General features: G+C 39.2%; 1 protein-coding gene across 1 annotated transcript in view; it reads right to left on the reverse strand.

Moving 5' to 3' along the window:
• LOC136847222 (carboxypeptidase D-like) overlaps nucleotides 1–26220 on the reverse strand; it is a 237813-nt gene that overhangs the window by 58999 nt on the left and 152594 nt on the right. The window contains exon 3 of the mRNA XM_067118685.1: nucleotides 4402–4575. Coding sequence (XP_066974786.1) covers nucleotides 4402–4575 — 174 coding nt within the window. The remainder of the gene's footprint in view (nucleotides 1–4401; nucleotides 4576–26220) is intronic.

The raw sequence follows: 26220 nt of genomic DNA on the forward strand, positions 1-26220 counted from the left end.
GAATAATATTTAGCGACGTCACGTCAGTTTACTGTGTGCCTGCCCCGAAGGAATTTGGTAAAGTTATAGACGGAAATAGATCTATTTTTCGGTGGTCTCGGTATATATAACGCTGTATGAGCCGCAGTCCATGAAACTTTAACCATGGCCAGATGGTGACCTGTCCTACATCGTTGCCAGACGCACGATTATGGCTAACTTTAACCTTAAATCAAATAAAAACTAATGAGGCTAGAGGGCTGCAATTTGGTATGTTTGATGATGGGAGGGTGAATGATCAACAAAGCAATTTGCAGCCCTCTAGCCTCAGTAGTTGTTGAATGGTCAACAAACCAAATTGCAGCCCTCTAGCCTCAGTAGTTGTTAAGATCTGCGGGCGGACAGAAGAAGGGAGGCCGGACACAGCCGGCACAACAGTTTTCTTTTACAGAAAACTAAAAAGCAGTAAAAGGATTATTAACAGCAGTAACAGCACTATTAACAGTAGTAGCAGTGGCGCCCGATGCAGCATCACTTCAATTGTAAAGAATGTGAAAACGCCAACACCTACTAACGTTCCCCCTTTGTAAAGCCGCGACGAGAACAAATTACGTATGAAAAGGGAGGCGAGGCATTCGACATAGAAAGCAACGGCGACAGGGGAGTGTCGCATGCTCCAATAAATCAGGTAATTGCGGAAGAGAAATCTCGCTAATTACCATATTCGGGTTAAAACATGCGCCGGATTTAGCAGGTTGCTTTATTTGAATGGAGCACGAAGAATGCACACGTCGTCTCATGGTTCAGGTTTTGCCGAAGGTATTAAAATCTGATGGTGAACGTTCTCTCCATTTGCATACTACTACGACGAAGGGTGTACTTATAATTTGCCTTTGAGTAAACTCCTGACGTTCGTTTTTGCTGCCTTTATCCAAAAGCTAAAGATACCGTTAGATTTAGTCATCACTTAAAATAAGGCTTAGCCATAAACTAAAATAAGACTAAGTCATCACTTAAAATAAGACATCTTTAGATTTATTTGGTCTTTTGACAAAATCTAAGGACAAGTGACGTTTTTGGATTGTGATTTTACGCAAAAATGACGCTTACAAACATCTTTAGAAAGATTTTGACTTTACTGAAACTTGCAAAGAGCCTCGGGGGTTCAAGGTAAGTGGTAATGGGTCTAAAGGAGGCCAGGGGCAAACCAACAGACGAGAGTGAATGGTCAGTTTATCGAGGCATCCTAATCTGCAAATGGAATGGAACTTAGTACAGATTTTAGGCCAAAGGACAATCGCTGGGACCTATGAGGTCATTCAACGCTGAAACGGAAATTGGGAGTGGAAAGGTTTGAAAGATGTATGAGGAGGAAAACATCGCAGTTGCACAATGAAACAAATGTTAAGAGAGGTTGGACAGCAAGGTGGAAGAAAGAGAATATGAATGGAGGTACAGTGAAAGGAATGAAAGGGAGTTGCAGCTAGGGGCCGAAGGCACGCTGCAAAGACCCTTAAGTAATACCTTCAGTGCACCACGTGAGGTGCGCTGACAGCGCTAACCCCCCACCCCCGCCCCTGGGTAATCAGCAACGATGTTCATTTCCTCAGCATTTAAAATGCCGAGCAAGGGTACTTCCCTTCCTCCTAATTCTATTTATGTCCTTCCCAATAAATTCCTCCTAACAACACACCACAAATAATCATGATGACCTTGCACTCTCCCCTCTGTTCCCCTCTGAACCGTTTATCATCATTCAAATAAACCGTTCTTTATGAACGTAAGTTTCCTCTCCCCTCACTCCCGGCGTAAAAGTGGACGATAAATTTCACAATCAAATTACGGCAAATATTCTCATTTTCATCTTCAAGGTGGAGACCTCATGACGGGCAAGCCTACTCAAAACAAACAGAATATACTACCAAAAAGGAAATAAAATGGCGTTGCATTGGTTAAGGTCATCAAGGGTAGAAGAGTGGGTTAAGTGGTGGCATAGGCTTCGTGAAATCGCGGATTAAATTACATCCTTAATACTGTAGAAAGTAAAATACGTAATATTCCGGAATGGAATGGTATGAAAGCCTGATCAAACAGGTTGACCCACGGCTCTGTGACTCCTACGGAGTGAAAATGCGGAAGCCTGACATGTGCAATGGCAAAAAGCACCATCTTATTCTTAGGTCCCGGTGGGAATATTTACACCACAATAGTTACGTAACACTTGCCATGGTAATTGTTTGGATGGGGGACCACTGGCGGGTGACAGCCGCATTCGGCACATGTGCTACCATGGAGTCTGCCAGGACGTGCAATCAGTCACATTGATGTCCAAAAAATCAAGAGTGGGCCAAAAGACTGGTATAGAGAACTAGATGTCAAGTCGAAGGAAGCCTGGAAGTCATAATCCTTCGGAACTTTCACTGGCAAAGAAAACTAACAAGAAAAAAATGCGCCAAAGTTTCTTCAGAGCAATCGAGTTTTCTGTAAAGCCGTTACAGGGTATAACCTAGGCCACCGAAAATAGATCTATCTTTCGGTGGTCTCGGTATAATGCTGTATGAGCCGCGGCCCATGAAACTTTAACCACGGCCCGTTGGTGGCCTATCCTGTATCGTTGCCAGAAGCATGATTGTGGTTAACTTTAACCTTAATAAAATAAAAACTACTGAGGCTAGAGGGCTGCAATTTGGCATGTTTGATGATTGGAGTGTGGATGATCAACATAACAATTTGCAGCCCTCTATCCTCGCTAGTTTTTAGGATCTGAGGGTGGACAGAAAAAGTGCGGATAGAAAAAAGTGCGGACAGAATAAAGTGTGGACGGACAGACAAAGCCGACACAGTAGTTTTCTTTTACAGAAAACTACGAATCAAATTCCGGGGTCGAGGTGCCATCAAACAAATTCTAAGGCCATGGAGAATATTCTTGAGAATTTCGTAACCTGACGCAATCACGGAAAGTTTATTCTTAAGAATTTATTACCCATGGTTACCGAGGGATTTCAGCATCTGAGGCGTTGCGAAAGCCCATCTCACTGCTGAAACTATCAAACGAAAACGACAGACTCACACACACACAGAGAGAGAGAGAGAGAGAGAGAGAGAGAGAGAGAGAGAGAGAGAGAGAGATCTGCTAACTACACAAGGCGTGATACCTTGGGACAACAAGGTAGGAAGTGGCTGAAGATCTATTTGTACCGTTACATCCTAATTTCCACTTATCTTCTCCAACTGTGAAAGTCTGCCTTGTGTAACGTCAGGAATTCCGACTGACGTCCTGCCCGTCTCCCTAAATATTTTAAGGATACCTAAATTCTCTCGTATAGTTCTTGAAGTTAAAGTTACATTTTACAAGTGAATTTCGGGCTTTGATATAATTTTCTTATCAGTAAATTTCAGTATTAATTAGTGAGGTTAAATCTTCTGTTCTACTGTAACTGGCATGGTTTTGAACAAAATTTTCCTGTCACAATCCATCATGATACTCTCTCTCTCTCTCTCTCTCTCTCTCTGTTAACAATGATAAATGCCAATTTCAAGAGATCATATTCTTTTTCCAGTCCATGCTAGAAAATACTTTGAGATGTTTTCAACATAATACTGCGGAGCATTCTGGACACCCCTCATCTTCCTCTCTCTTTACAAGGAAGAAAAAAAGTACTGGATAAGATTACACTCTCAACAGTTCCCGTTCCCCCTGCCCTCTTCTCTATTCTTTCCTCGCTATGAAAATAAATTTCTATTAATTCTGCTCCCAGTACAAAAAACTGAAATAACTGGATGAGATTTTACTCTTCCTACTCCCCAACCCCCACCCCCTCCGGGTTAAACCCACCACTCTTACGGGAGGGCCTCGACGAGGCACTCCCCAACACCCGAAGCGGTGAAAGCAGAGTACAGTATTATGCTCTCTCCGAAAGCAAAAAAAAAAAAAAAAAAAAAAAAAAAAAAAACATGAGCCGAAGTTTCTTCGACGCAATCGAGTATTCTGTACAGTGTATGATGCTGTATGAAACTTTCAGCCACGGACATGAAACTCTTAGCCGCGGCTCATGAAACTTTCAGCCACGGTCAGGTGGTGGCCTGTTTTGTTGGTACCTATAGCGCTGCCAGAAGTACGATTATGGCTAACTTTAACCTTAAGTAAAATCAACACTACCGAGGTTTAAGGGCTGCAATTTGGTATGTTTGATGACTGGAGGCTGGATGATCAACATACCACTTTGCAGCCCTCTGGCCTCAGTAGCTTTTAAGACCTGAGGGCGGACGGACAGATAAAAAGCCATCTCAATAAGTTTTCTTTTACACAAAACTAAAAAACTAAATAACAATACTTTTCAACCCCATTCTGTCTCTCAGAGCACACACACACACACACACACACACACACACAAAAGGAAAAAAGAAAATGCAAAAACCAACCTGATGAGATTCTCGTCATAATACTGGGGATCATACTGCGGCAGGTAGTTGCTAGGTGGCTCCCTCACTTCTTGGCCCCGGATGTACTGAATGGCGGTGAGGTACACGTAGAAAAACCCCACCACAATCATCATCAGGTACCACATCGCCGGCTTCATCTTACACCACCAGCGACTGCAAGGGACGGCGAAGGCAACGGTTAGGTCTAAGGTTTCCATTCTGCTCGAGTCTTTTTTTTTTTTTTTTTTTACTTACTTTGGTTTTGGTTAAGATGATACTGATGGAGGTGATGGTGATTGCAAAGATGATTGTACTCATGGTGACGATAATGGATAATGACAGTAATTATTAATGCAGCATCATGAACACCCACAACAATATATAATAATAATAATAATAATAATAATAATAATAATAATAATAATAATAATAAGAAGAAGAAGAAGAAGAAGAAGAAGAAGAAGGCACACATGAAAAAAAGAACCAAGTTTGCACTGCCACCAGTTATCTCCCCCTCTCTCTCTACACACACACACACACACACACACACACATATATATATATATATATATATATATATATATATATATATATATATATATATATAGAGAGAGAGAGAGAGAGAGAAGAGAGAGAGAGATACACTTTGTGTTTTGTATAATACATATCACGTATGCATAAATGCTTGGGTCGAATTAGTTTTCGGTTTCGATATCATGAGGTTCATATGAAGAAACACGATCGCAATGCAGATGCCTTTTTTTAACGTAACACACAAAATGACATAATAAATGAGGTTCATGAATTAAAGTTATTCATACCTCGAGCCTGATATACAAGATAAATGAGAGAGAGAAAAAAAGAAGAGCAATCTAGTACATTATTCTTCCAATGGCCCTTATCTAAACGAAACAGACAGAAAAACCCGATGTGAGTAATTAGTACCCCAGGAATAAGAACATCAAAATATAATTAAGAATGGGACAGCCAACACCTTCCAGCGTATACACACATACGCACACAAATATATATATATATATATATAGATTATACATATATTTTATATATTTATACATAAATATATATAACACACACACACATATACATATATATACAGAAATAATCAACAGACAATCATGTGTGGCACAGAAATAAATTTCTGACACATCTGGATCGAACCTACAGCGCCCTTGCCTTTCAACTGAAAGGCCTGGGTTCGATCCTAATGTGAGTCAGTAATATATATATATATATATATATATATATATATATATATATATATATATATATATATATATATATATATATATATATATATATATATATATATTTATATATATATATACACCAGTATATATGAAATAATATTCATATGTCTCGTGAATGGTTTTAACAGTGGGTGGAGTACTGATGGTATATATTTTGACAGGGAAATGAACAGCAACACAGTATTTTTCTGTTTCTCTCTTCTCTCTCTCTCCTCTCTCTCTCTCTCTCTCTCTCTCTCTCTCTCTCTCTCTCTCGCTTTACGCCAAATGCAACCCACAACAGTTTACTGACAACTAGTACAAAATTCACTACTTTATCAACAGCAGCATTCTCAATAAAGGAACACGCCCATTCGTCCCTCCTCAAGAGTCGAACAAGCCTAGAGAGAGAGAGAGAGAGAGAGAGAGAGAGAGAGAGAGAGAGAGAGAGAGAGAGAGACCCATGTTGTTAGCAATAATTTCTACAAGAGCTAAAACTAGGCAAGAGGGGTAACAGGAAAAGAAGAAGGAAAAAGGTCATTCCTTTATTTCGCTTTAATTTTGCTAATCTTATTCAGGGACTCAGTGCCAAACGATGGTGGGTTTTGGTGGAACTGACGGCAAATAGCCACAGCAGAAAACACTGAGCCAATCAGAAGCAAAGTCTTTAACGAGCAGGCTGCGAAAATCCACCAGTCAGCCTCTGGATACGAAAAAACAAGTATAAAATGCGCCCAAGAACTGTACAGCGTATAATGCTTTACTAACTCTCAGTCTGGTGGCATGTGTTGTTGGCAAATACAGCAGTGCCAGACGCACGGTCATGGCTAACTTTAACCTTAAATAAAATAAAAACTACTGTGGCTAGAGGGCTGCAATTTGGTATGTTTAATGATTGGAGGGTGGATGATCAACATAACAATTTGCAGCCCTCTAGCCTCAGTAATTTTTGAGGTCCGAGGGAGGACATAACAAGTGCTGACGGACAGACAAAACCCTATTTCCACCCAGCACGGAAATACCCTTTTACAGTGGGCCCTGCATAACACACTCTTGGCGGCACTAACGTTATGTGCACCGACCCTCTGACCTGCTTCTTGTTTCCTTCCGTTCCCTTTTGTCTTTACCTATCTAGCTGTCCAACTTCTTTAACATGGACTTTCCCCAACTTTCATTTCTCATTTAAGAGCAAATCCTTACGAAGTGGTGGTTAGGGGGAGGGGGGGAGGCTGGCTAAGAATACCTACATATGCGTGTCTTGGGTCACCCGTTAAAATATCTACTTATAAAATTCTCATTCACATGGCCATCTCTGACATATTTCATAATTATGAAAAACTCATATAAGTGCCATTTAAAACTTTCAAAACAAACAAACAAGCACCCCCATCCCCTCACAATACAAATACCTCCGAGTACATAACGTATAAACACCCTACTCTTATTCCCAGAAAAATTGAACAAAAATAAACGTGCATATGCATGAGATTCTCTCTCTCTCTCTCTCTCATACAGAACAAATGCCGGAATGTGAAGAAAAATACGTCATTTCTTTTATGACAAAAAGGCAGAAAATACGAGTGAATACGCAAGAGATCTCTCTCTCTCTCTCTCTCTCTCTCTCTCTCTCTCTCTCTCTCCTTTTTCTCCTTCTTCTTTTCATTCCTAAACCTCACAATTACCCACAGAAATATAATCAAGTCTCATGAGCGACAATCGAGTAGGACGATCAGATCCGTTATTAGCTGGGAAGTCTGGCTGGGGAGTCTCTCTCTCTCTCTCTCTCTCTCTCTCTCTCTCTCTCCTTCTTCTTCTTTTCATTCCATAACCTCACAATTACCAACAGAAATATGATCTCATGAACGACAATCGAGTAGGAAGATGAGATCCGTTACTAGCTGGGAAGTCTGGCTAGAGAGTCTCTCTCTCTCTCTCTCTCTCTCTCTCTCTCTCTCTCTCTCTCTCTCTCTCTCTCTCTCTCTATGACCTCACAATTATCAGGAGAAACACAAATTAAGCCCTGAAAATAGTAAAATGAAAACTATTAGGAGGAAAACAGCCCAACTATGGCTCCTGCTTCAAAATCACACCACAATCTTCTTCTGCCTTGCCCTCTCTCTCTCTCTAGTTTTCTTTCCATACTCTCACAGTTACCCCGACCAAAGACTTCGAAAGATGAAAAAAAAAATCTTATATTCTGGACAACCACCACGGATTCCTCTTCACAATCTGAGCGAGAACAAACATGTGCAATTGAAAAGCAACTCGGAACACGCGTTTTGACTGCGCTAAGTAAATATTTACTCCTCTTAAGAGCTTGGTACCTCTTTCTTCCTTACGTGCTGAGCTTCCTCAATGCCACCTACCTCTCTCTCTCTCTCTCTCTCTCTCTCTCTCTCTCTCTCTCTCTCTCTCTCTCTCTCTCTCTCTCTCTCTCTCTCTCGTTTCCATATTGTATTATGATGTTCTATCCCGCTTCTTCAGTGAGTATGATTCTCCATATTTTGAAGAAAGATAGATCTCGAGTTCTTTCCGAAAAGAAGGCAGGATAATTCTCTCTCTCTCTCTCTCTCTCTCTCTCTCTCTCTCTCTCCTCTCTCTCTCTCTCTCTCTCAATAATTTCACTGTGAAATATTTTCGATTTCCTACCTGTTACAATTCATATCTTATTATCTGTCACGAATTCAATTACTGATAAAAAGATATGGCGTCTCACTTCGTCTCTGACTGCCTTTTAATACAGAAACATTTCCATAATTTACTTTATCATCATGAGATTACCGAGACGGACACTTCCGCACAAAACTTTCTGCGTCGCTGCAAGAAAGCTATATGCAAATGAATTCCAAATCTAGAATGATGAAGGGAGCACACACGATGAAGAACATTCTACATTCAGGGAGTGAACTACAAGGAACGAGTAAAAAAAATGCCGAAGACATATCTATCTTTCGGTGGTCTCGGTATGATGCCGTATGAGCCGCGGCCCATGACACTTTAACCACGGCCCGGTGGTGGCATATCCTGTATCGTTGCCAGAAGCACGATTATGGCTAGCTTTAACTTTAAATAAAATAAAAACTACTGAGGCTAGAGGGCTGAAATTTGGTATGTTCGATGACTGGAAGGTGGATGATCTGCATACCAATTTGCAGCCCTCTAGCCTCAGTAGTTTTTAAGGTCTGAGGGCGGACAGAAAAAGTGCGGACGTAGAAGAGTGCGGACGGACAGACAAAGCCGGCACAACAGTTTTCTTTTCAGAAAACTTAGACTGATCTGACCGGTTGACACTAGAGTGCGCCATTCAGGTTTGGTCGGATTGTAAGGCCTTACCTGCGTCGCCCCAATCCTTTCCTGTTCTCTCACACATTTTGTACATCTTGTCCTGTTTACCGCTGAAGTTCGACTCGTCTCCTTTAGGTTTATATAGCCTTCTTAGTTTATACTTCGCATGAAACACACTGGGTCTTAGTGGTCGGGTGTGAACCGCAATGAGTCACAAAGAGGCCCATGTAAGACATAAGCATAAACACACACACACACATATATATGTGTATATACACACACATATACATATGTACGTAGTATGAGATATTTGTACATATATATATGTATATATATATATATATATATATATATATATATATATATATATATATATATATACAAATATCTCATACTATACATGTATATATATATATATATATATATAATATATATATATATATATATATATATATATATATATATATATATATATATATATATATATATATATATATATATATATATACATACATACAATGTCCATCTGCTGCCTTTACATTTTGATGTGCCCTTTCCCCTGTCATTTAAAAACCTCGTAACATTCAAACGGCGGTTGTGTGTGATCGCATCCGAATGAGAAACAGCGCGGTATGAACGTGCGATTAATCACGGAAAGAAAAAAAAAAAGGTCAATATCAAAGTGGACAGTCATCAACGAATTTCCATTTGAACTACGGAATAAAATCTTGTATTGGTGTTTATCGATTCAGCTCTTGCCATGCGAGTTTATACGCCCATGCCACGCCCGGTTGCAAGTGGAGGGTTGCGCTTGGTGTGCACACCCTCCGCTTTGAAAAGTGAAGATATATATATATATATATATATATATATATATATATATATATATATATATATATATATATATAGAGAGAGAGAGAGAGAGAGAGAGAGAGAGAGAGAGAGAGAGAAAAGGGTTGCTGAAGCTTGCATCAAACCTTTGCGGTCTCAAAGAATGGTAATGGGTCACAATCAGGCATGACATCGAGTACAGTGCGTGCTCATCGATTTGTGACACTCACTTGACAATAAGAGTTACATAAATGATTCATGAACAAAATATGTATGTGGAAACACAGAGTCGAGTTTTGCCGTAATAGTTTAATTATCAATTCCAGATGATAATTCATTAATAACGACACATTACAAGATAGTTACAATAGGCATAGTTTCAGCCTTTTAAAAAAAAATTTGGTTGCACATTAATATATGTATACTACTGCGTTACACACATAGTACATATATACATACATACATTATATATGTTCACATACACACACACACACACATATATGTACACATTAATTATATATATATATGTATATACACATATATATATATATATATATATATATATATATATATATATATACTATATATATATATATATATATATATATATATATATATATATATATATATATATATATACTGTATATGTATATAAAATTTGCATAGCACCAACTTCCAATTGGTCTTGACAAAGGTATCGCTCTTACCATTTCCTCGGTAAAATTCGAAAAAGAAAAACAGGAAAACCAATAGTTTATTTATATCTCGACACGACCCCTCTATTGGTCCGGGTTCCTACCCCTTCTCATGTTAGGTATGCGGGCTTTCCAAAAATAGCTTCCCACCTTTACGTGTGAATTCCAGAAATGAACCATTACAGGAAGTCTCTCCTCTTTCTCTCTGTCGCCTCCTTTTTATAAAGGCTGAAACTGTCGTGTTTTATTTCCGCATCGAAAACTAAAGAGGTCAGTGTTTTGTGTTTAATTTACTATCTCTCCCTCTCTTTCTGGCCAGACATTTGACAACGTTGATTATTTCTGTATTTAAAGTCACTGCTGTGCCAGATTTCTTTCAGTCTCTCTGTTACTGCCTCTCAGATATGACCCCTCTGTTCCACTGGAAGGGTTTCAATTATAACTTCTTTTATATAGCAAAAATTTTAAAAGTCCCTCAACATTCAGCACTCCAGCCTTCACGGTATGTATTGGCTACGACGAAAAGACAATTTTTCTAAATAATCGCCCCTACTTCGTCGCGCTATTTGAGAAGATAAATTAATAAATAAACATAAGTGAAAGAGTTTGTAAACGTTTGCGACAGGAGAAAGCGAGAGCAAACGCGAGCAAGAGGAAGATCAAGAGGGTAAATGGGAACCACGATTAAATGGAGCAGTGAATGTTATCGTGGACAGTGAGAAAATGGAAACAGCAGCTTCTCGAACGTAAGCGGGAGTAGAGGTTTTCGATGAGAGCAGGATGCAAAAACATGTGAGCCACAGGGAAGGTGAAACAAGAGTTAGGTTGAACTGAACTGAAATGAATGTAGAATTTAGGCCAAAGGCCAAGCACTGGGACCTATGAGGTCATTCAGCTGAAACGGAAATTGACAGTAAAAGGTTTGAAAGGTGTAACAGGAGGAAAACCTCGCAGTTGCACTATGAAACAGCTGTTAGGAGATGGTGGAAGGTAAGATGGAAGAAAGAGAATATAAAAAAAAGTACAGTAAAACGAATGAAAAGAGGTTGCAGCTAGGGGCTTGAAGGGACGCTGCAAAGAACCTCAAGTAATGCCTACAGTGCACCGCACGAGGTGAACTGACGGCACTAACACCCTACGGGGGAAACAAGAGTTAGGAGGATGTGTGCATAAAATACGGACGAAGCTTGCATTGTATAGGAAAGTTAACACTGGAATTCATGAAGAAACTGATGAACCAGCATCCTCTGGGAAAGTGAAAATACTGAGTACAAATGAAAGAAAACAAGTAAAAAAAAAAAATGCGGCCGAAGTTTCCTCGGCACAATCGAGTTTTCTGTCCGGTGGCGGCCTCAGCCACGGTCCAGTGGTGGCCTATGTTGTTGGTAGCTACAGCGCTGCCAGATGCACGATTATGGCTAACTTTAACCTTAAATAAAATAAAAACTACTGAGGCTAGAGGGCTGCAATTTGGTATGTACGATGATTGGAGGGTGGATGATCGACATACCAATTTGCAGCCCTCTAGCCTCAGTAGTTTTTAAGATCTGAGGGCGGACGGAGAGACAAAGTCGGAACAATAGTTTTCTACAGAAAACTAAAAAGGTGGAAGATGTAGAGATGAACTGATTAAGTAGTCTTTGTGGTGTAGGAACTGAAAGGGTGAAAAAATCTTGAGTTACGTAGAAAGACTGGTAAAAAGGTTACCACCATCAAAGTATGGATCACCGATTTATGAAATGGTTCGGTTATGTGGAAATAATGGTCGAAAAGTTGGTGAATGCAGTACACAATTTAGAAGGGTTGGGGGGGAAGACGAGGAAGAAAGGAACTGGAAAGGAGGTGTCTCAATATTTAGGATGCGAGAGAGTACGTGCAAAATACAAGTGAATGGCACTGACTGTAGAGAGTTTCGACAACCTATTAAGGTGTGTATGCAGCTATCGTAGTGGAAGTTTTATGCGCAGAGGCTTCATCCATGATTCAGCAGTATAAATAGGAAAACCCTCTGACATGGAAAATGTCTTGTTATATATGTATGTATATATAAAACATCTGTATATATATATATATATATATATATATATATATATATATATATATATATATATATATATATATATATATATATATATACAGAGAGAGAGAGAGAGAGAGAGAGGTGTACAGGAGCACATTAGGAATCTACAGTCTTCAGGTACCTGTGATATTTTCCCCTTTTTTCCCATTCTTACCGAATCTTAAGGCACAAAAACATCTTTAGATTTTTCCTTTTATATATGTGTGTATGTATAATTTGTGTATGTTCATATATGTATATAAGCACACACGAAAGGCAGGAAGGCTCAATATCCCATCTGCTGGAAAATCTCTTTCTTTTTCGTTTCCGAATGGCGGCCATCTTTCCTTCCTCCAGATTTATTCATCGTTGCCCAGTCACCATCTTCGTTTCCTCTCATCGATATTCAATACTGCAGGAATTCACTTCATCCTCTGCGTGAAATTCCTTCACAGTGTAGTCTCCTAGATACAATAATGTTTGCTCTACTTATGCCTTAAGCTGAATTTAATAGGTTCGGTAAACTAATATCCTCAGATTGCCCGGACCCGAAGAAAATGAGATGAAATGAAAAGTAAAAAAAAAAAATGTTTTTTGAACATTCGCTACAGCGTGTAATCAAGGCCACCGAAAATAGGTCTATATTACGGTGGTCTCGGTATAATGCTGTATGAGCCGCGGCCCATGAAACTTTAACTACGGCCCGGTAGTGGCCTATCCTATATCGTTGCCAGAGGCACGATTATGGCTAACATTAACCTTAAATAAAATAAAAACTACTGAGGCTAGAGGGCTGCAATTTGGTATGTTTGATGAATGCAGGGTGGATGATCAACATACCAATTTGCAGCCCTCTAACCTTAGTAGTGTTTAAGATCTGAGGGCGGATAGTGCGGACAGAAAAAAAGTGCGGACGGACAGACAAAGACGGCACAATAGTTTTCTTTTACAGAAAACTAAAAGTGAGGCCTAACAATGAAGGAATTAATAAACGTCTCTTGAATTTTCCTTTTTTCATCGTACGCAGATTAAGTTAATTTGTGTTGTTTTGCTAATATCAAGTCCCTCTCTGCTTATTCCGTTTTGCATATATCTTTCAATAGAGTAATTGGGATTGCTGGCATTTTGTTGTTCTTCCTAAAAGATGACAACTACCGTGGACAATTTTCCTTCTTGTCATTACTGGAACCACTGATCTTGGTATTTTGTTGTCCTTTTAAATTATGATAACCAACGCCGAACTTTTTCGTTGGCGTTAAATGGAACCATCATTCTGATTGTTGGTAAGTGTTGTCATTCGTAGTGTCCCAATTCACAGTTTTGCTCCTATTTCTAGTAACTGAGGTTGATATTCTCATTACTGTTATTCACTACTGATATCATAACTGTTGATTATATTATTCCGGTTATCAACGACTACTCTCTCTCTCTCTCTCTCTCTCTCTCTCAACCGTAAGACATCCAATGCATTATGACTGTCCAGCTTAGCTGAACTCCCTAAGGAAACTATTATCGTTCTTCGCTTCATTTTCCGGGAATCAATGCGATCGGGAAAATGAAATGGTTCCGGGATCTGCGATCTCCTCCAATGAGGCAGAGAATGAGAGCAGCCGAGTTTGTTTGTATTCTCCGTGAAACGTGACGGAAGTTTCGGTCGAAGTTTTGTGTTGTTTAGATGTTAGAAGAATGGAAAGGACAAAAACGAGAAACGAGGAGAAAATGGCCTTCGTGGCAACCATCTGAAAAATTACGAGGGAGGAAACGGGGTTGGGACAGCAGGAAAGGATGGGAAAAGGCGCAGGAAAGGAGCTGAGAGAGAGAGAGAGAGAGAGAGAGAGAGAGAGAGAGAGAGAGAGAGAGAGTCGGGGTGGAGGTCTCCCCGCTGGCTTTCCATCAAAAGGTGTAAGTGCCCTTGAAGAGAGCGACTTAACCTTGCACTGATCTTCAGTTTTGGTTTGATGTCAATGTATTGAAAAATCCTCTTTCTCACACAAGCACACACTTACGAATGTATATGTATATATATATGTATGTATGTATGATATATATAATATATATGTATATATATATATATATGTATATATATATATATATATATATATATATATATATATATATATATATATATATATATATATATATATATATATATATATATATATATATATATATATGTGTGTGTGTGTGTGTGTGTGTGTGTGTGTGTGTGCGCTCTTAACTTTTATACCTATCTGTTTTTCAGCATTTCACTGAAAGCCTTGAGATTCATAAGTAAATGAAGAAATTTTCCTTCCGGGAGGAAAATTCTTATCCTATATCACCACCGCGATCTAGTTTTGATCCGTAGACTCTACAGATGGCTAGAGAGATTAATGAATACACTGGCTGATCGAGAACCGTTCAGTACACTTAATCAGTTTCCTACTTCCAAGGGGAAATTAAGAACACCACGACAACAGAAAAAAGAAAAATAAAAAACTCTGAGAAGCCTATCTTTGGTACACCATTTACCTTGAAACGATTTATTAGCCAATATTGGACTATATCTACTTAGCAGTTAGGTAACACATTTACAGAGATGCCATCTCTTACACAACAGTATATTATAATGGTACCTTCACAAATAATATCCATACATACATACATACATACATACTAAAACGTCGAGTCTACGAGCGTTTTGTTTATTATTGACTAATTAATTCATTACAAACAGGCTTAACAGCTAGCATGGCTGTCGAGCCCACAAACGCAAATAATTTTCTAATATAGTTTCCAATTTGCGCAGTAATCAAATAACATCCCCGCTATCGGACTAAAAGCCAAATTATTTTTCCATCCACTTATGACGTCAGCTCGATATTGCACGACCTCGCACCGCCCACCCCCACCCCCATCCCCTGCAGGGCAATTCGCATAATGCTTCGACGACCTCTGATTCTAATCATATTTGCTCGTTTCCATTGTCAGAACTGCGACGGCCCGTTCGGATCACCTCCCGCACTTACTCTGATGGCTTTTCACACCTCGCTGAGACCTACTTCCGCTTCCACTGGGCTCCTACGGTCTGTTGTAAGCTTCAGTCATGGTCACGGGAGCTAATGCGCGTCTGGAATTAACACTGTGGTTACCCATCCAAGTACTGGTCCGATACAACGCTGCTAAACTTTACCAACTGACACTCAGTGACGATCATCCATCAAATTTTCCACCAATGTTGGGCAACTTTGCTGCTCTTGAAAATTATTATAAGAAATTACAGAAATTACAAAATTTGTTTATCTCAAGATTATATTTCTGCCTGCTATTAAGCTATATTAAAAAAGTGACTTGCCTAAAAGATTTTAATTTTGTCATAAACTAGCACTGCAGTTATCAAGGTTAATTACGCCAGCTATTTATCTCATAAGCGCCTCAGTCTAAGCTATTTCATCTCACAATAATCTGATCCATCTTTTCAGCGGAACTACTGTACCACTTCCATGCATATCCACATTTCTCACCCTTTCAACTCTTTTTATTCCACACATAACACGCAAACTATTCATCTTTACACCTTCTACCATTTCTCTGCCTCTTATTCAATATCCACACTTCACTTCAATAAAAAAGATTTGACTCAATAATTCCTCCGTGTAATCCAATTTCAGCCTCCATGCTTCACCCAATAGTTGACTTACTCTTTTCTCATCCCACCAACATTCAACATATTTATTTACAAAGAGCTATAAGAATCAACTGCTTCAATTCTTACCCCCAACATCCATCTTCCCGGTTTCCACGTACCCTAATAACCTTCCAAACCTTGTTTGTGCACATACAACTCTTTCACTTCGTTCAGAACTTTGTCTTCATTATCCTCAACCAGTTCTGGGTCATTTGCAAATACCAGCAATTGTGCATCAGTCATGAGCCATTCCAAACTCCATTCACGATTCTTTTATCCAAAAAATTGTGCCTACAAATTCTGGTATCCATAAAAGTATTAAACAGCCCCAGAGACGTAACATATTCCAGTTTCAGTCCCATCTTTATTTTAAACCAAACCTAACTGAAACCAAACTCAAGTGCCTGTAAATCCTAAAACACGTTTCACGCCACAATTAACACTTTTCTGTTGTTCTTAATGTTTCCCTCTATATGGCCTAGAAATCTAATGCGTGGCTTTATTTTCAAACTTCTCACATAACTGTTTCATAATAAACACTTAATCTTACCCCACTTTTCCTTCTCTTAAACCCACACAGTTCTTCCCTTATACGTTACACACACACACACACACACACACACACATATATATATATATATATATATATATATATATATATATATATACACATACATACATACATACATACATATATATATAATATATATAAACGTACACACACACACACACACACACACACACATATATATATATATATATATATATATATATATATATACATACTGTATATATGTATATCCATATACATATACATATATATATAACAGTATATTCAACATCATTCAGTTCCCTATGTAAACGGGCGTGGCTCCAGAGGGAAAACAACACAATATTCACAGAAACACTCATACATTATCCGCTGAATCGTTAATAACACCTTTACCATAAAAACTTCCAAAACGTTAGAAATTTCACACACACATTTACACACATACATATATATATACATATATATATATATATATATATATATATATATATATACACACACACGAACACACACACAAACATATATATACTGTATATATATGTATATGTATATGTATATGTATATGTATATGTATATATGTATATGTATGTATATGTATATGTATATGTATATGTATATATATATATATATATATATATATATATATATATATATATATATATATATATATATATATATATAATGAGAAAAAGCGTACAAACATAAATATTCACGAACAGACAAATGTGTCCAGACTTTTCATATGCATAACCTACACCTAGGCTTTAAGGACGAGTCGAAATTCAAGAGAGAGAGAGAGAGAGAGAGAGAGAGAGAGAGAGAGACTCTAATTAATGCTTAATGGACAGCGTCTTTGAGTAACAACTCCATTTGCGTGGCTTCTCCGGCGCTGTTTTGGGAATTCTAATGTTTGGAGGGAAAGGCGGTTGAATCAGCGGCGACGCTCTTCCGCCAATGTCTGATATTTCTCGGTTCCCTCTTGAGTATAATTATTCACTGACGGTTTTCTCAGGGCGAAATTTCATCCGTTAAAAGGATTCTCATTAAAAGACAATTTGCAGTGAGCGTTTTTATTTTTTTTTTAAATTTTTTTGACGTCTGTGTAAGTCAAAGTATATGATTCTTTCTCTCTCTCTTTTTTTAAATGCTAATATGGAATTTTCTGGAGATGTGCAGAAAAGCCATCGCCTTCAAAAAGTCCCAGAGGGAAAAATTCAAATATATATCCTGACCCGTTTCGTCTTTAGTTTTTCACGACAGCTTCAGAGGGACTAATGCACAGTGATAGAAACAGACATTATACAAGCTAGACTGACAGTGCAAACGAAGCTACAGGCGATTGAAACAAGATTCGCATTTGGCAGAAAAAAGAAGCAGTCAGCTCATTTGCGGCCTTGGCCACTGCTCCCTTCACAAATCTTATTTCTCCATGTAGGTGGGTTCACGTGCCTCGACGAACTGTGCAAGGTCTGTCTGGATGAGGGAAATGTTTCAAAGGAAAGGGTAAGAAATATGGGTAAAGGTGAGAGAGGAGGCTAAGAATCGTTGGGCCGTATGTTTGCTAATTATACCAGGGAAGGTGTATAGTAGGGTTTTGCTTGAGAAGGTAGGAGAAAAGGTTTTGCAGGGAGAGAACAGCGTTCGTTTAGATAAGAAAGAGAGCATGTGGATCAAGTGTTTGTTATGAAATAGTTTTGAGAGTGGTTAAAGTAAAGGGAAAATGGTCAATGTGGAATACAGGCAGGTAGGCTAAAAAGGTTTCGTAGGGGAAGAACAGAGTTAGTTTAGACAAGAGAGCGCGCGGATCAAATGTTTGTTATGAAAAAGTTTTGAGAGTGGTTAAAGTGCAGGGAAAATGGTCTCAATGTGGAATACACGTAACTAGGGAAACTTATTGCAGAATTGACAAAGATGCAACATTGAGGATTATGGAGGGCTGAGAGGTTAAACAGAATAGAGGGTAAACTGCTAAGGGCGATATAAAGTTTTTATAATGGAAAAATGAAGCAAGTGTTGCTGGTGAGCAAGTGACTGGTTAGGTGTTAAAATGGAGCCAAGATAAGGGTGTGTTGTCTAACATATTTATGATTAGCCGTTTAATATTTTTATAGTTGGAATGATGTAAAAATTCAGAAAAAGAAGAGTGGATGAAGGTGCAAAGTTGTGGAATACGAAGATGGGTCGTGAATGGAGAGTTTAAACGGTAATGTTCACAGACGATGCTGTGCTGATTGGGGAGAGTAAAGAGATGCACCAGGCATTAGTGAAAGCGCGTGAAAGTATTTGCGGCAGGGGAAAGCTGAGGGTAAAAGTGAGATGGGAGGAAGATCCTGAAGGTAAATGAGAGACACGAAGATGGAGCAGTGATTGTTATTATGGATGGCGGGAGAATGGAAACAGCAGATTCGTGTAAAGTATGTGGGAGAAAACATTCTGAATGATGATAGGATTATTGAAAAGGTGAATTACAGAGCAGGTGAAGCCACAAAGAGGCAAGCTTTGTGCATCGGAATCTTGAAATGCCTGCAGAAGCAAAAGGTAAAATGTATGAAGGGACTGTTGAACCAAGCCTCCCCTATGGGAGTAAAGTGTGGATGTTGAACGCAAATGAAAGGAAAAAGGTGCAAGGTGCAGAGCTGAACTGTTTAAGTAGTACTTGTGGTATAAGAAGAACTGAAGAGAGATAAGTGGGGAGATACGTAGAATAAATGTTATAAGGGGTTAGAATATGTGAAAGGATGACAGAATATTTCCAGGTGTTTCGGTCATGTGGAAAGAATGAAGGATGACAGGTTGGTGAAAAGAGTATATAATTCTGAAGCAGTCGGAAGGAGGAGTAGAGGAAGGTCTTAAAAGGGGATGGATAGATGAAGTAAAAGAAGCACTGGGAAGGAGGGGCATCCACATTCAGGAAGTGAATGAGAGGGTTCAAGATAGAGGCGAATGGCTCAAAGTGAATAAGGGGTTCCACACGATGCTGGTGAACCTTCTGCAAGCGTGCATAAAGCTGCTATAAGCCACAAATATCGTTTAATACCGAGTTCACTATGCTTTGAGAATAACTTACATAACCGAGTGGTCAAAGTCGACTGTCTATCACTGCCTCTAAACCAAAGGCCGAGGTTCGAATCGTGCCTTTGGCAGATAAAGTTATCAACTGTAATTCCCCTTGGATGCAATTTAGTCCCAAGGGATGGTGAGCAGGATATTAAACGACTTTTGTGGCGTAATACATTGTTTAATACAAAATTTTCACGTGTATATAAATGACAATATTTTACAAATATATATGCACATATGGACACCAAAGGCCTTAAGAAGCAACGGCGTAAACTTTGAAGAAAAGCTACGTTCAGAATAATTCTATCAGGGAATGGAAACCGAGGTCAGGGTGTCTAGGAACCCAGAATGGGGTGAGGAGGGCAGGAGAAGTGGTGGGGGGGGGGGGGAGAGCGTTAGGAAGGTTCGCAGGAGGTCAGACTCGAGATGAAGAAATATAGAAAAGGGTTCTGATAGGAATGAATGGCTGCCCTGATGGGAGAAAGTGCCACCAGGGAAGAAGTGGAAGAAGAGAGAGACAGAGAGCACTGAACGGGAGGGAAAGCCAATGGACGAAATAAGGTAAACGTTTCGTTACATTTTCTTTGTATTTATGGAAGTTGGCTGAGAGAGAGAGAGAGAGAGAGAGAGAGAGAGAGAGAGAGAGAGAGAGAGAGAGAGAGAGAGAGAATAGATTTAAAATTCCCGTATTTAACTTTGATGACATACTGAAAAGTAGCGTCTTTCACACACAACACACACACAGAGAGTCCATGCACCAATAACTAGAACGAAACTGCCAATAACAAAGAGATAAAAGAAAAATAACTCTAAATCAATAAATCTCAGAGAACAGGAAGCGTGACAGTCTTAGTGACAGCTGGAATGTTGGAAATGTCTGATCCCTCTATATTAACTTTAGGGAGAGAAATTTTTTTTACTCTCTCTCTCTCTCTCTCTCTCTCTCTCTTTCTCTCTCTCTCTCTCTCTTTCTCTCTCTCTCTCTCTTTCAATATTTTACACCACCTCGTAAAGTTAAAAAACTTGTTCACTAAACGTAACCAGTAAATCAATCAATCACATTAAATTTATAATTCAAATCTCATTTCATTAAGGGCTCTGTAGAGACTTAAAAACTCCATGAGACGTGATATAAGTGAAGATAAAATCACACAGCTTGTTTTAATTTCAAACAGTAATAAAAACCGCTGCAGCTACCCCTCCAATAATTCATGCGGTTTCATTAGCCTTCTGGTTCAAAATGATAATAAAAATGTCTACCTAATGCGGTGCCCTTACCTTGGTGAAAACCAAATCCTCTTAACTTTACGGTTACGTGTATCAAAACCTATTATACATACATCATATACACGCACACATCATAAACACACACACACACACATATATATATATATATATATTATATATACATATAATATATGTATATATAATATATATATTATATACACGCAAACTTGATACCACTGTTCAACCAAAGGTAAAATCCGGAGTTCAGCACATTATCAACGCAGAAGGGATTTATAAAGCTGAAACAAGGTTTACAAATAAAATTTTCCGAGTTTTTTTTTTTTTTTTGTATGAAGAGGGAGGCAAAAATTCTAATGGAGTTAACTTAGCTTAGATTGTGATCTGAGTATGTTATAATCACCTCCGTCAAAAAGTGAATGATTATGAGCTTATCGTCTCTCCTACGTTGGTCCCAAGCCCAGACAATATACCAAGCGTTGATGCGAGTTGCAACAAAAACCTTGGCACTCTGGCGCAAACGGCAATGGATCATCATGATCATGAGTCCCGAAAGCTAATACAAGAAGAGAAAGCGAACATTAAACTATCGCCCCTCATCCTGACACGAACCCGATATATCGACTATCGGCCTGTACTAACATCGCCCGCATTTGGTTGCCACTTGCGTGATCGATATTCATGGCAGTTTCGATAACCTGCAGAGTTCTGCTCCCACTTTTAGCCTTGTCCCCGTTACGTTATTGTAAGGAAGATGGTCGACACCGCAAAAACTAACGTCCAAATTGGTATCTATGTCCAGAAGGACTCAGTTTCCCACATCGGTTATGAACTGGAGCGAGAAAGAAAGGTGTTGGACATCTAACAGGCAGGAGCCCTTGCCTCACACTCCTGTATTCTATCTTAGGTCTCTTGCATCACCAAGGCCATGAGTTACCTTGAAATGTTACGGCACCTGTCCTTTTGTAATATTCGGGGGTCATATGGATTAATCAAAAGTTAAGTTTCGTGCTTTTTTAGGATAGTTCTACATATTACAATTACCATCTAAATTTTCCGCGATCTTGCGACGATTTCTCTTAATATTATTATTACTTTTACTATCATATTATTTAAAGTTACCGCAATTTTTTGAAGACGAAGTAATCAGATTAAACATTATTAATCTACAAAGCCAAAATTAGATACAATAGCAAAAAAGCAATTTGAGCAGCAGATATATCTACAGATATAAATATACTGAAGCAATATTTTACAAAATAATAATGCTGAAGAAACACTAATTCTTAAAATGACAGCAACTGCAGGAACGAAATCGGTAATAACTGTTACCACCTGTGCTGTATCTTCATGAATTACCTGCCCACGTCGTTAGAGTTTATGTATTCAGCAGTGTCCGTTTGTCCGAATGTTTGTCTGTCTGTCTGTCTGACTGCCAGATTTCACGAAAGGTTACTGATACGTTTCAATGAAACTTTGTAGAGAGGTTGGCAACGTGTCAAAGAAGCCCTGTTTCGATTGGAGAAGTGCCGGATGTGGATTCACACTGGCGAGTTTCGTGGATCCGGATTCTTCTCCACGAGTTTCCGGGACCCAGCTTCTTACTTCACGAGTCTTCCGGATTTGATTTCTTATATATTTACCAGTCTTCCGCATCCGGTTGCTTATTTACGCATGCACTGACAGACACAAACTTTGACATTTTCTTCCTACTTTCGGTTTCCCATCCTCGTGTCATCGTATGTCATTAAAGTCAGACCGATTGCTTGCGTCGGAGTCGAGTTCCCTCCCTTCCCTCTCCCATTTCTTGTGCTCTCCAGGCCCGGGCTAGAGAAGGGCGCTGGGCTGCCTGTGTACCGTTTGTGTAAAATACTCATGAAGTGCGACGGAAGTCCGGTGAGCGAGGGGAGCTGAGCTCGACCTCCGAGGGGAGCCAGTTCGACCTTCGAAGGGGCGTGGGAGGTGCGGGGAAAGGGGATCAGCGCAGAGTACAGCATCCGAAAAATGGGTAAGGATGCTGGATTGCCGGAGAGAGCTGGTGCTTAGGGGGGGAGGGGAGGGTGTCAGAGAGGGGAGGTGGAAGAGGGGGAGGTGAGGGTTCGGAGTTACAGCGACGTTCATTTCCCCTTTAACTTTACAAACATCCCATGGCATACATTGCCTGCTACCCAGCGTTGTGCCGCCCACCATGACACCGGGGGTTTCTACAGAAGGTCGCTCGAAATTCTCTCTCTCTCTCTCTCTCTCTCTCTCTCTCTCTCTCTCTCTCTCTCTCTCTCTCTCTCTCTCTCCTTCGAACACACACACACTCAACGTAACAATTCCCAAGACCATCATTTTATAAATTCCAGAGGCCATTTTGTTCACCCTCTCACCCTATGTTAGCTCCTAAAAGCATCCAGATCACAATCTATCTCTCTCTCTCTCTCTCTCTCTCTCTCTCTCTCTCTCTCTCTCTCTCTGTCTCATCGAAAAATATCGGAAATCATAAATCTCTTCTCCGTTTCATTCTGTTCCATCTCCCACTTTGCAGCAATTCCTGAGAGAATGCGATCTCTTTCTCTCTTATTGTAACTAATTCCAGATGCCATCCAGCCTCTCTTGAAGCGATTTCATAAGCCATTCTGTCCCGCATCCTCTCAATGCAACAATCCTAGAAAAACAATGACTCTGGGCAATGCTCAAAGGGTGGGAGATAATTTAGCCTGCGATATCAGTCTTATTCTTCGTCCTCTCTCTCTCTCTCTCTCCCCCTCCACCCCCTCTGTCGCAATTGTCGCAATATTCGAAAGCATTCTCATTCACGATCTCACAATAGACAATTGCTAATCACTTCAAATAGCCATCTGAACAATGGTCAACACAACAGGACAAGATTTAAGCCCGCGATTAAGTCCATTATACCGAAATGTATACTGTACAATGTCATTAACAGTTAATGCATCAAATACGTTCTCCATTCTTATCAACATATGCTATACAGGAATAAAGGTTGGGTGCCTCATTAGCTCAATAGCTTCGATTCGCTTTCATGCCAAAACAAATGCAACATGAAACAGCGTTGGTTACTGTCAATTGATGCGAACACACTGGCCTTCAAATATTATACATACACACATACATATATATATATAATATATATATATGTATATATATGTGTATTATGTGTATATATATGCATGCATTGGATATTTCTAATTTGGTGTTCACCTGACTGTTTGAAATTATATCGAATGGTTGAATTTGTTTTCCAATATTTTTTCTCCCTCTTGATATATTAAGTTTATAAATTCAATATGATTCCGTTTAATTTTGTTCTGCACTCTCTCTCTCTCTCTCTCTCTCTCTCTCTCTCTCTCTCTCTCTCTCTCTCTCTCTCTCTTTTCTATTCTGCGAAAACTTCCTATTCAGGAATTTTGAATAATTGCCCAAATGAAGCTTTCGCATGATGAGCCACGCATTGCTGCTCATGACCATGAAACAAACAAACAAACGAACAAGCAAGCAAGCAAAAAAACAAACAAGTAAACAAACTGACAAACAAGCAAACAAACAATCAAACAAACAAGCAGCTTCGTAGCATCATCTAGGCCAGCGAACACCATCCGTCAAATACCGCCTTCCGACTGTAAGGCCTAAAACTCCAAGACCATAGGCCTACTGCAACTTCTTTTGAAGTTATTACGACGTTCTAGTCTCAGAGGAGTTGGTCATCCAAGGGAGAATTTCCCATTTTTTTTATATATATATATTATAGAAGGACACTGTTATGAAAGTTTGCCTTGCTAGTGAATAGTGTTTTAGGCCAGTTTGATGGGATTTTGGTGGGTCTAAGACTTCCTGAACAGTATAAGGAATGCCATTAAATGCATATATATATATATATATATATATATATATATATATATATATATATATATGTATATATATATATATATATATATATATATATATATATATATATATATATATATATATGTGTGTGTGTGTGTGTGTGTGTGTGTGTGTATGTGTGTGTGTGTGTTCATTATCTGTAGTCAAAATGTTAAGTACACAAAAGCTTTAAAATTACCGAGGAGAGACCTAGTATCTGTTCTCTCTCTCTCTCTCTCTCTCTCTACATATAAATATGTATGTATGTATATGTAATACATAATATTACGAAAATATAATCCTCTTGTATGATATTCATTGCTGCCCCACAGGCCATCTCCCTAAGAGCCATTATACGCAGACCAGTGCGTCATCGACAACGATGAAATCTTCGGAAGAGCGTCACACAATCGCCAAAGAGGATTAACAATAAAATAAAAGAATGAAACCAAAATATTTTGATGAACGTTATGCTCGTTGTCATGCCACCCAGTATCCCCTGTCAGGTCCAGTAGGTCAAAAGTACATACGGAAATATCAAAGCTAATCTCGGGAAGACTTTTGGTCATAACTGGACGGACGGTTCCTTCACTAACACAAGCGCCTACACACGCATGAGCCAACGGTTACTCTTTTTAAATACGTAAACCACACCTAACATAATAATAATAATAATAACTACGGGTTGTAGAGCACGCGAGGGCTATATATACACCCTTTGTTCTCCTTTAGCCTGACATCCACTCCATTTAGACATGTCCTGGCGGTGTTCATATGCCAGGGCTTCATTTGATGTTATGACATCACCGATTTGACCGAGCTGCCACTCTTGCCTTTCGTAACGAATGCTACATACTTCGTTCTTCAGATAAGGCCTATTAATTCTGCCTTCTAGAATTATTTGTATAGTGGATAATTATGCTATCTATGCACATTGTTCTCCCTTTACTACCAAGCTTTGGAATTCTCTTCTGACGCCTGATTTTTTTTTTTTTTTTTTGCCTTGTGTAGTCTTCGTGTCTCTAAGAGGCAGACATGCTACCTTTACAGTTAAGCTTTACTCTTCTTCCCTCCTTTTTCCAGTATATTTTACATCCGGGTTCGGCTTTTAAAATAAGCGGGGGGCAGGGCAACGGCAGTAGGGTTGCCACGACATTGGCCTCTGAACTTGAGGAAAGTTATATGTAAAATTAGAACTTTATAATTCCGTTTTCTCGACCCTATACGAGAAGCCTGACTTTATTTTGCTCCCTCTGTTTCTTACTTTTTCCTGTCTGGGCTAAACACCGGCATTAGATTGACCG

The sequence above is a fragment of the Macrobrachium rosenbergii genome, chromosome 16 (assembly GCF_040412425.1).
Source record: "Macrobrachium rosenbergii isolate ZJJX-2024 chromosome 16, ASM4041242v1, whole genome shotgun sequence".
NCBI lineage: Eukaryota > Metazoa > Arthropoda > Malacostraca > Decapoda > Palaemonidae > Macrobrachium > Macrobrachium rosenbergii.